This window comes from Tyto alba, unplaced genomic scaffold, assembly GCF_018691265.1.
Source record: "Tyto alba isolate M040663 unplaced genomic scaffold, T.alba_DEE_v4.0 Super-Scaffold_40, whole genome shotgun sequence".
Lineage (NCBI taxonomy): Eukaryota > Metazoa > Chordata > Aves > Strigiformes > Tytonidae > Tyto > Tyto alba.
In genome coordinates this window covers 43,214,710-43,227,546 of record NW_024881316.1, presented here as the reverse complement: position 1 = coordinate 43,227,546, position 12,837 = coordinate 43,214,710, and the positions used below count along the sequence as shown (strand labels likewise).

Below are 12,837 nucleotides of genomic sequence, written 5' to 3'. Positions count from 1 at the left end.
TAGATCAGCAAAAGAGATGGCATCTTGCTTTTTCCCCTAAGTACTCCATGATCTCCAAGAGATCTGTGCCATGAATCCAAACTATATGAGTCTTGCTGACTGAGGGATTTCCCTCTTTGCTTCTAAGGGCTAGGAAACTGCATCCACAAAGACTATTAAGACAACATCACCAAAGATGACAAAGTCACAGGCTCAGAAGTTTGAAAAGGTCATTCTTGATCTTTGTGCTCACCCATCATGGTGCAGTCTTTAGTTACACTGCCATGTGCTTCTTTAACAGGTTCTGTGAAGTATGAGTATTGCTGAAGGTGAGGTCCAAGTTTCTGAAAGGAGAAACAAGTTCCTTGCATTTCCTTCCCGTAGATGGAAATGTGTAAAAGTCTGGAAGGAAGCTCAACAATTCAATTCACTTTCAGGAACTGGCAACAGATGTAACATCACCAATGAAAATCTACTCTGCTGCCTCTTCCATATCAACAGCTGCAGTCCCTGACAGTCTACAACAAATGTGACCTTGAGAACAAAAGATCAAAAGAATAAAAACCTGAAAGCCAGTCAAAGAAGACAGCAAGGCTATTGACCCTATTGTAGCTTCTAGAAACATCAAGGGAATTTATAAAGGTGAAATGTAGAAAGTGAATCTCAATACACTCATATTATCATTATGTGGCAGTGATAATTTTGACCAAAAGGACCACTTGCATAAGAGCATGGTGGTTGAAAGCCATAAATCAGATGTAGATTTCTGCATTGTAGAGGTCCTACATGTCCTACGGATAACAATATGCCAGCTAAGAACCAGAAGCTCCCTTTATAGTCAATACAGAAGAACTGTCACTTCAAATATGCAGTTCATCTCTTTCAGACATCTACTTTAGGATGAGATGATTTGTGCCTCAAGAGCAGCTGTTTCTCTCCATTACCTGTAAAAGGAATTTTTCTCAGATGGGAATACCTACACTATAAATCTCTTTGGCTTATGTGTCTACACTTGGTCAGATGAATCCTGCTTCATTAATTTTTCATTATTTACAGTCATTACATGAGGACTGGATAAATTTTTTTAAAAATACACTATAGCTTGAAGAGAAGCATAAGCTTGATAGAAAAATTACTGGAAAAACTTCTATTATCTTAGGAAAATAAGACAGAATTTGAACAGATGTCCTAAACCGTCTCTGAACCCAGTGTCTTGACATTGAAAGTAGCCACATAATAGAATTATATTATTTCATTATTCTGTTCTTTACTTATTTGGTAGATAAAACTACAAGGCCATGAATTTAAAATCTACATGTCTGTGAGTTCCATTTGTTTACAGTATGACACAAGAATTTCAGTTAAGCAGACATTATCAAACATTATACATTCAGTGCAACATCCCTAGAGCTAGGTTACCTAAAATGTTTACTGGTTTGTAAACATCAATTTTATTTTAACTTTTGAAGAAAGGAAGTCTACATTATACATTCTGTGTCTATCTTTCTCTATCAAGACCCTGTCTGCTTTGCCCTGCTTCAAAAAGGTGTAAAAGGCTTTTGTTTTTTCTTGGAAGTCTGGAATTGCTCCTTTTCTAATTTTTGCAGATCTTGGACATTGTTTTTTATAGCAACAGAAAGAGTTTTTGCAGTGATAAAAATACATTTTCTACATTCATGAATTCATAAATTTTAAGAGCAAAAGAGACCATTATATTCATCCAGCCTGAGGCATTGATAGATTTACTGCACAGGAGCTAATGGGCTAGAGCACAGTCCCTTTGAGATGACAGGAGATAATTTGCGCAGCTTTTTAGCCTCCCTCCTCATCACCATCATGAGAGCAACCACTTCAGAGCTCTCCTGTCTAACACAGACCTTGTCTCTAGTCCAACTTAATACAATATTTATTTAAAGACAACATTTTAGCAAAAGCCAGACTGCTTTCCCAAGTACCCAGAGAAAGCAAAGGTCAGCACACCCCTGTCACCCCAAAGCATCTCTACCACCTCTCAATGACCCCATTTGGTCTCCCAGCAGCACCAGACACCACAAAACAACAGTAGCTGCTGTCCCTGTGCTTATGCTTTATCCTTTACCTGCCCAGTTCTCTCATCAGCATGTGAAACGCTTGGCCTCTGGGACTCATCTTATTGCCTCATAATGCCGGATGGCAGGATTATTAATGTGGCAGAACTGGAGGATTTTCCAAGCAATTTATGAGTTACCATGGCAGTTCATTAGCTCTCAGCCCAATGACCCCTTTCTATCAAGCATGAATCAAGCAGGAGGCACACACACATCTAAATGCACAATGGAGATTCACATCAAAAATACATCTAAGGCCACATTTCCTCCATTTTGTCCAACATATGTCTAACAAAGGCACTAAAAATTCACCAGTTATTGGACCACTGAAATGTGCCTAAACACGGAGAAATTCATAACCCCCCATCTGCTTGTTTTTTTGTTTTTTTTTTTTTTTTCTCATTAGGCCATTTCTGACCGATGCCTGTATTTAAAGAATAGCAGTTACTTAGCAGAGGGTTTACATTTACAGCCTCCACTGACTGCACAGGGAGGCAGGTCCCGTTGTTGGAACAGTAGGCACTCTGAATTATTCTCTTGACTTTCATTGCTAAGAATAAGGTTTCTCTTTACACACAGACAAGCCCTCATCCCCTCTCAAGGAAGCATTTGAGAAAATATTTAACTTTCAGGGTATTTATGCATGGGTCTTAAAATAAAGCACACACTTAAACACTTCCTTGAATCCAAGTGGCATTATGTGCATGAAAAAATTCAACAGGTTTTAATACATTGCTGAGTTAGGACTTCAGCAGAGGCCAAAAAATCAAGCCTAGCATATTAGAGAGGAAAGTGATCTAGAGATTTAAAGGGAGTCTTTGAAGGTAATAAGTGGATGATTAAGAAAAAGGAAAAGATCAGAAGCACAGTAACTTTATCAGTAAGAACAAAACCACTAGCAAGCTACCCACAGATATTATAGATCCGATGCTTTATATCAAAGAAAGACAGAGAGACAGGGAGACAGGGGGATGGGGGGAGGGAGGCAGAAGAGAAAGAAAGAGATAAAGCCTTCTATTAAGTCTTTATTGCACTATTTTTCTCAGTTGCATTAATAATATTTTATTTTCTGTTACCCTCTAAGATTTCAGGGTATTTTTAAGAAAAGACAGAGTTAAAATTTTTATACCTCCCTCTAGTTACAGCTGCCACATTTAGAAAGCAATGTCACCATGCGTTATGTGCTTTCCCAGAATTAACTTGCCTTTTCTTTTTAAAGAAATAATTAAAGTATTTATTAATGCAGTAATGGGGCCCGCATACTGGAAAACCCTACCTTCCACACCATCCCATTGGCTAAACCTGGATTTGGGCCAAAATTTAGGATTACGCCTCCTGCCAAGGTTCAAGTTTGGAATGTTTTTAAGTTGGAGGATTTTTCATCTGTTTCTTTGGCTAGGCTAGTGGGACCCCAATGCACATGAGAGATGGCTATCGTGTTGGGCTGCTGGTTACTTACTTGTTTCAATCATCTTGTATGTACACGCTAACTTGTAGCATTTTCCTCTCAGCAAAGTGATACCAACAGGCATTTAACACAAGATGCAAAGGGATATAATATGATATGGAGAAATACTGACTTGAGACACTCCCACTGGTCATAGTAATTACAACAAATTACTCAAAAAAATACAGCTGGGCAAAAAGTTAGATGACACCTTTACTTAAAACCAGATTCATCAAAAAACCATGTGTATGTCTGGCAGGAAATCTTATGTCCAAAAAAACATGGAGGCTGGAGGAATGAACCTCCGTGAAATTTAGACATGGCTCAAAGAAAGAAAAGCTGTTGCTTCACCCATTTACCTCCTGGAGATCCAGAACAGGGCTCAGCTACTGCTGTCAGCCAGAGAAGAACAGTCTGTACGTGCTGACCTGAGAGACACTTACAGATGTTCTCCTGCCAGGACTGGGATATAAGTCACCTCACTATCTCTTCACTAGTCATTGGTCTACACAGCCAACACCAGCATTAATGCCTGTCACAAAGTACATCTCAGCAAAGGGCCATGATTTCTGCTAACAACACATGAATTTTTAATTAATATTACGTTTTGTCACCTCACAAATTACTCCCTCAATAGTTTTTTTTTCATTAATTGCTCTCAGAAGATGACCCATTTTTCTCTTTCCAGCCCTCCCCATGCTTGATCACCAAGAGGGGAGTTCAGCTGTCCTGTCCTCATAATTACTAAACCTTCTCACATCAGAAACATCTGCATGAAGGCCCTCCTACCCACACTGCCATGTCCAGCAGTATGCTTGCCCTCACCACCTCTTCTGAAGCAGCACAGTGGGTTGGTAACACTGGTTAAGGACACATCACAGTTTTTCTCGCAGGTAAGACCAATGATATGGTCCAAACTGCTGAACCATGGCAGGACATTTCTGCCACAGCCTGGTAGCCGGGGAGTGACAGAGAAGAACAGACTGACTGCACTGCTTGATCTCAGAGAGTGATGAAGTCACCTTTTTGAATCAGCAACAAGAAAAGCTGAAGTGATGCTCAGAGAAACTCAGTTTGTACACTCATCACATTTCCCAAGCTATGCCAGGATCACCCTACATCTTTCACTGCTCAACAGTGAAGAGCAGCAAAGCCACATTCTGTGCTCCAGGGATCAAGTGTTTCCAACGGCAAGAGGTGGGGAACAGGGATATGTACCCAGACACAGGTCACAGGCAAGTGCAGGCACATGTCAGACACAGTCTGTCCCCTTTCACTCCCACAGGTTTTGTGGAACTGGGAGAACAGCATACCAGGAACAATAATGTATGCAGCTTTATGGAAACCTGAAACAAACATATATCCAACAAGAGGTTTTCTACAGTGCAGTTGTTCTCTAAATCATAAGAATATGAAATTCCTTGGTTTTATCATGTGTTTTAAAAGAATGCCAGGATTTACTTCTGTCCAGTACGAGCATATGGGACTGGAATTTGATTTCTTGTTTATTTGGTTTTCACATTTTGAAGGATTTTGTTGTTTGAGGGGAGAAATATGTGTCTGATGATCACAAAATCCATCTCAGAGACATGTCTGAGATCATGGTTTTGAAAAGAACCCATGGCCACCTTCAAAGGATGAGGCAGATTTCACCCACTAAAAAGCAAAACATGCCATTCTGTGCTCTCAAGCGTGACTCATTTCCTGATGCAGTTTGGCTATGACTAGGAAAGTTAAGGTCAGATTAAGAAATCATTAATGCCTTTTGTAGTGGATTTTGAGACTGGGACCAGAATACGAGAATAAGGCTGTGGAGGCCTTTGAAGGAGATATCCTCTTGGAAATACATCATGGGGCTCTGTTTGGTTTGTCCCTGGTTTTCTGAGTTATGGAGCTCCTGGTTTTCTCCATTTCCTTCATTTCTGTCAAATCCCCATGAGGATAAGCCCTCTTTACAATAAAAGTTATATAAAAACATCACCTTCCTGACTAGAAAATACACAGGGCTTTGCATGGATAGCCTTGCTTCTTGATACATCATTTCAAACAAAAACCAAGATGGCAAGAAAAAAAAAAAAATCAACCTTCCTGCCACTCCCGCCAAAAGAAACTACAGCCAGACAGGAGCTCAGAGCCTGATGCTCCTGCATCAATCTCTCTGCTCTTTAGAGTGCCGTACATCTGCCACGCTATAGCAGCTATACAAAATTCTATGCTAACTGCATCTCAAATACTACCTAGCAGATTCAACATGCTGCAGTTACACACAGGGATTGAGCCACAGACCTATTGTTGTCTGAGGACACAGCCAGCACCTACTCTACTACATGTTCCACCACCCATTCAACAGATTCAAAATAGCGCTAGAATTTCCTCTTCCAGGTGTAGAAAGATGTAGAAACAAACAGACAGAGAAAGAGACTGAGCTGATCCTAGCAACAACTATATAAGCAAAATCCTGAAGCGATTATTTTCAAATATATCAGCTACAAATGACCAAAATGTTACCACTGGAAGAAGACAGACCTGGTGTTGTTTTCATACCACAGAGCTCAGACAGGAACAATTTTTTCTCTGTTGCAAAAACCAGATGACTGGTCAGGTAGGAGCAGTTTCTCTTCAACACCATGGCTCAAGCTCCCAAGTGAGAGATTCTGCTGTTTATTTTTGACAAATAACAGTGTTTTGTTAGGAAAATCTTGCAATGTTCACCTGAAGATTTTGGGAGTGATTTTCTATTAACACCATAGATGAGTATGGATTATTCTACTGTACAAAATGAAATACAGAACAAAGTAATAAGAATCCTACTGACAACCACAACTTTGCTTCTGCAAAATGAAACAGTGAGATGTTAACATTCAGGATGTAAGTATCCACTGAGTGGACTGGTTCCACCTCCAGATTTACCTGCCTTGCAGAGGCAGTGTTGAATGGTTTAATAGAATACCATTTCCGTGTTTTCTGCTTTTTCTATCAAGCTGATGAGTAGAAAAAGAGACAGAATTAAACCACTAAGGTGATCCACAGAGCTTTCCCTTGTTGATCAAATAAAAATGACCGTGAGCAAAAAAGTTGAACAACTTTTTAAGTATGATTACAAGTCTTGTCATTCTTCACACACCACTGTTCAAACACATAACCCAGTGAAAGTAAGAGAATTTTGTGGCTCACCACAGGTGTAGATGACATTAAGATGCTTTCGGATGCCTGGGTAACAAGGATCTCCAAATTCATAGGTGCTGGCATATATGCTGCAGCTTCTTTTCCCATGACAGCGCTTGATCATGAGTTGAAGAGCAGTAGCCGACTGACACTCTAAAAGGGAAAAAGGATACCTATTTGTGAATATTTGTCTATTCACATCAGAAATTGCCTACAAAAATTTACCAGATGGAGACTGTGAAAGCACATACATATGAGTTTTCCATGAGCATTTTAAAATCTTTGTGTTTACATGGGAAGGCGTATCTGACTCTTAAACACCTCTAATAAACTGTAAATTGATGAAAGGAAATTACCAAAAAGAAGAGTGAAGAATCAAAAATCCTCATACATCTGTAGAAAGAAGGCTGCAAATAAAAGATGGCTTTTTTTTCAAAGAGAAAAGGCTATTCATAATAAAAATAATACCTCCTAGAAAGTTCTGAAAGGACCCTAAGACACGTATCAGTATTTTCATTTTAACATATGGAGAAACAGAGTCATAGAAAAGTAAAAAGACTAACAGCAAATCAGTGCAGAGCATGGAAAAAGGCTCATACCCTTGGAGTCTCACTCCAGTGTATTTATACAGAAACACTACAAGCTTCCCCATAAACTAAGATACTGTCATAGGAACAGAAAATACGTTAATACTACAGTTATAATATTCATATTAAATTCCTGTAGATTTATTTAGGTGCCTGATAATTCAATTGATAACAGTAACATGCAAAGTTATTAGCAAATTCCCACCTCACAGGTGTAAGGGAGATGGACATTGTGATCTTGTTTGGGGAAGGGTAAAACTCTAATTCAGTTTGGGTGTGTCAATTTTTTCCAGGTTTTGCTTGTGTGGTGGGCTGACCCTGGCTGAATGTCAGGTGCTCACCAATGCCACTCTCTCACTCCCCTCCTTGGCTGGACAGGGGAGAGAAAACATAACAAAAGGCTTGTGGGTCATGATAAGGACAGGGAGAAATCATTTATCAATTACTGTCACAGACTTGTGACAGGACAAAACAGACTTGACTTGGGGAAATCAGCTTAATTTATTACTAATCAAAATCAGAATAGGGTAATGAGAAATAAAAACTAAATCTTAAAACACCCTTCTACCATCCCTCCTTTTCTTCCAAGACTTAACTTCACTCCCTGTTTCTCTACTTTCTCCCCATTCAGTAGGGAACAGGGAATGGTGATTGCAGTCAATTCATCTCACGTTTTCTCTGCTGCTCCTTCCTCCTCAGGGAAAGGACTCCTCACACTCCTCCCCTGCTCCAGTTTGGGGTCCCTCCCACAAGAGACAGTCCTCCATGAACTTGTCCAACATGAGTCCTTCCCACATGCTACAGTTCTTCATGAACTGTTCCAACATGTGTCCCTTCTACAGGGTGCAGTCTTTCAGGAACAGACTGCTCCAGTGTGGGTCCCTCATGGGGTCACAAGTCCTGCCAGCAAACCTCCTCCAGCGTGGGCTCCTATGTCCATGGGTCCACGGGTCCTGCCAAGACCCTGCTTCAACACAGGTTTCCCATGGGGTCACAGCCTCCTTTGGGCACCCATCTGCTCTGGTGTGGGGTCCTCCATGAGCTGCAGGTGGAGATCTGCTCCACTGTGGACCTCCATGGGCTGCAGGGGCACAGCCTGCCTCACCATGGGCTTCACCACAGGCTGCAGGGGAATCCCTGCTCCAACACCCGGATCACCTCCTCCCCCTCCTTCTTTACTGACCTTCATGTCTGCAGAGCTGTTGCTCTCACATATTCTCACTCCTCTCTTTGGCTGCAATTGCTATTGGGCAGCAACTTTTTCCTCTTCTTAAATACGTCATCCCAGAAGCACTACCACCATGGCTGATGGGCTTGGCCTGAGCCAGCAGCAGGTCCGTCTTGGCGCTGGCATTGGCTCTGATGGACATGGAAGCTTCTGGCAGCTTCTCACAGGAGCCACACCTGTAGTCCCACCACTACCACACAGACCCAATAGAGCTTGTTTCATTTTGAGGGGAAGAGATAGGGAGAGTTTGGATAAGCTTTTTTTAGATTTTGTTACGTCTAAGAGATATGTCTCAAGTCACCATCTCTGGCCCCCTTCTGCAGACAGAGGTGACCAGTGTCCCTGTCTGATCTTAGATGTTGTATTTCTAAGACTAATGAGGATTACTATAAGGTCAAATAACTGTAATGTTACCATCTATCATCTAAGTAAAAATGTTCTGTTAGGCATGTTTATTCCATGCAAGTAGAAATGTTTGTCATCTCAGGAATTTAGAATATGGAAAGCTCAAAATTAAATATTTTCCCAAGTATTATTTTCTGTTGGATGGTTTGTTCCTGTTTTCTCAGCTATGGTGAAAATAATTTGTACAGACAAGCTCTCAAACTTTTAGGTGCTAGACTGATGGTGTGCTTTCACTGTCCAGCTAGGGTCAAGTACAAGAGGAGCCGACAAAAAGACATTTCAACATTAAGCTGTTGCTAAAAGCAACAGGAAAACTACAAAGAAAGCTACACAGAGAGGAATACAATCCCATTTTGGTCACTAACCAGGAGGGAGTGAAGGGGAAAATGAACCCCAAAAGGTATTGAATGCTAGAACCAGCACAACAAAAGTCATGAGAGACATGGGAAAGCCATCGAAAATTAAGCTTGGAGGGCAACACGTCTTTTTTCTCAAACCAAAGGCAGCTTTTTATTTCACATGCTGCAAATGACAAAAGAACAGGGCCCCATGTGAGCATTTTCATACTGAACCACCCAAACTTCCTTAGGGGATTTTTGATCCAATGAGTGTCAGAGGTTCCAGTAGAAACATCTGGCATGCAGCAATCCTGCCTTATTGTCTTTTTGACAAATGTCCAGTCAGAGAAACTCATCAAATCTAAGCACTGCACAGAATTTCATGGAGGATGCCTATTCTTTTCATTTGTTATTGTTCTCACACAAAACAAACAGCATCCCATGGCTGTCTGTCTGCACAGGGGCCTCCCCCTGCCAGCACAGGAGCACACTACCTCCATGGGAGGGCAGAGAATTACCCATTACTGGTCCTGTAAGAAGCACAAGTCTTTTGCATACATCTTCACCAGAGCCTTTAGGACACTGCTCTTGGAGGAATGAGTGGTAACGAACTACAGACTCTTTCTTCCATCTTAACTAACTGCATTGACCCTTCAGGTGCCATATCTGTAGATTCAGCACATCAAAAACACTTTTAGGAGATTTATCATATACCCTCACAGTAACATCACCAGCTTTTCTACCCATCACCAGTCAAGTCTTTGTATTGATGACCTACTCCCTCCCATGCAGTTCTGATCAGGCTATGGTCTCCACTCATATTGACTTCAGCAGCATCATATGCATTAGGAAACCAAACAGGGCTCAAATCTGGTAACACTACTATACCTCTCATTTAAGTACTATCCTGCTCCTCAGAGTGATTTTGCCAACTAGCATTACCCAAACAGGTAATATAACCCAAGATATAACAGGGCTAGTCCTAATTGTCAATTTGCAGAAGGACCCCCCACAGATATTTTGGATGGAAAGTAGAGGAGCAGGAGTACAAGGTAGAGGGTTTAGTTGCATGGACATGAGGTCAGCCAGTTACAGGTCCAGGCAAGCAAGCTCTTTCTCGCTGCATTCAGTACAGAGTAGCTGATGTGTACATGGTAGGTAAGCACAGTCCTGATGTTACCTTTATGAGGTAGTAGCTGCATTATTTTTTTTCCTCAGGAGAGGACAGCCTTGCCCATGATACCCACTGAAAACAACATGCCCTACTGCCTACAGACAGCAGTGGGACTCTGCTCTAGACCCTTCACCAGCCCCATTACCAAGGCAGATGGAGCTTGAGTTATAAGAACCTCTTCCACATAGCCCCAGATACCCAGCCTCTTCTACATAGCTCCGTCTGCCAGAGCAGATACTAACACCACAATCCCTACTTGTATTTTAACAGTGCCCAGGTCTAGCCTACACTGTTTGGCTATATGTTCACTGGTAAATGAAAACTTACCCTGGCCCATTCCCCAGCCCTGAGGCCAACTGTTGTGGAAGAACCCACAACCATGCTATTAAACATTCTTATCCTCAAAAACAGAGTGGTGATACTTGGTCCCTGTCTTATAACCAACCTCAAACCACCTTCTAGAGAGTGCCAGCTGGGCCAAGGCAACGAACCATGCCACAGACTATGATACAATTGAACAGTTCAGAAGATCTATTTCTAGTATCTGTGTCCAGGCTGGCTGTGATACTACTGGTTTACATACATACCTGTAGCCCTAGATATCCAGCCTCTTCAGGCACAGGCCAGGCCTCCATATTCAAAAATATCAGTAGTGAAATCCTCAACTCTCCAATTGCCAGGCTGCTCTAGTTCAACCTGTACTAGCCAAAACGAGCAGAAAAGCAGAAGAGTCTGTCTATGCTTCATTACAGATGGGGATGAAATTCCCTAGCACAGAAAATAAGGCACTGAGATTTTAAAAGCCTCTTTTACATGGACTTTTTGCAAACCTTAATATTGAAAATATATCCAGAAGAAAAGTCACCTGTTGGGACTGCAGCACATAGACCATACAACAATTTAGTTGGAAGCAATATCTGGAGCCTATCCAGTCCAAGCTCCTGCTCAAAGCACAGCCAGCTTTGATGTTACCTCAGGTTGCTCAGGAATTTGCCCAGGCATGTTTTGAAAAATCTCCACAGATAAATATTCCCCAAACTCCTTGGGCACCTGTTCCAGGCCTAAACCACTATTCAGGTGAAGAATTTTTTTCCTTGTATCTCATCAGATTTCCATTGCTTTAACTTGTGTTCATTGCTTTGGCTGTTTGGTATTTTTCTGGGTGTTTCCAAGAATAGTCTTCTGTAGAACCACCTATTAGGTAGTAGAAAACAGCAATAAGATCCCATCCTAAGCTCTCTCTTCTTGACACTAAACAAACCCGCATCCCTCAGCGTTTCCCCATATGCTGTGTGCTCCAGCCCACTGAAAAACTTGGTGGTCTTTCAGTGGCCTTGCTCCAGTTTTTCAACATATCTCATTATCTGTGGAGTCCCAAACTGGATACTCCAGTACTCCAGTTAAGTGGAGTACTGGAATGTCAAATAGAGTGAATAAACTATCTCCTTCATGTGCTTACAATAGTCTTACTAATAAAGTCCAGTATCCACTTAGCCTCCATTACCACAGGACCACACCACTGACTCATGTTCAACTTCTTGCACCACAGGACCCATTGGTCCTTTTTCTGCCACTTTCTAGTCAGCTAGTCCCCATCCTGTGCTGTTGAAGATGGTTATTCAGGTGCAGAACTTGACACTTTGTTGAACTTCACAAGATTTCATAAGGTTCCTCTAGCTCACTGAGGTTCCTCAAGGTCCCTATGACCTGCTGTAACAAATGTCCTATCCAATTTAGTACCACCTACAAACTCCGTCCTATTATCCAGGTCATTACTGAAGATGTTAAGCAATATTGATCTCTAACTGCTTTTCAGTGGCTGTCAGTTTGACTTCAATATAGCATTGAATCATAGAATAACAGAATACCAGGTTGGAAGGGACCTCAAGGATCATCTGGTCCAATCTTTCTTGGCAAAAACATGGTCTGGACAAGATGGCCCAGCACCCTGTCCAGATGAATCTTAAAAAGGTCCAATGTTGTGGCATCCACCACTTCCCTGGGGAGATTATTCCAGTGGCTGATTGTTCTCATTGTGAAAAATTTTCCTCTGTGTCCATTTGGAATCTCCCCAGGAGTAACTTGTACCCATCACCCCTCATGTTTTCCATGTAACTCCTTGTAAAAAGGGAGTCTCCATCTGCTTTGTAGCCACCCTTTAAATACTGGAACATGGTGGTAAGGTCTCCCCTAAGCCTTTTTTTCTCAAGGCTGAACAAACCCAGTTCTCTCAGACTTTCCTCACAGGGCAGTCTTCCCAGTCCTTTGATCATCTTTGGAACCTCCTCTGGACCCTTTCCAGCCCATCCACGTATTTTTTGCATAGTGGGGACCAAAGCTGAACACAATATTCCAGGTGTGGCCTGACAAGCGCTGAGTAGAGTGGGATAATGACTTCTTTATCTCTGCTTTTGATGCCCTTGTTGA

At 41.7% G+C, this 12,837-nt stretch overlaps 1 protein-coding gene across 2 annotated transcripts in view; it reads right to left on the bottom strand.

Annotated features, from left to right (window-relative positions):
* The window catches only part of EVA1A (eva-1 homolog A, regulator of programmed cell death), a 211,515-nt gene that overhangs the window by 101,088 nt on the left and 97,590 nt on the right, over positions 1-12,837 (bottom strand). For both annotated transcript variants that reach the window (XM_033004958.1, XM_042803272.1), the window contains one exon: positions 6,688-6,831. In XM_033004958.1, coding sequence (XP_032860849.1) covers positions 6,688-6,831 — 144 coding nt within the window. The remainder of the gene's footprint in view (positions 1-6,687; positions 6,832-12,837) is intronic.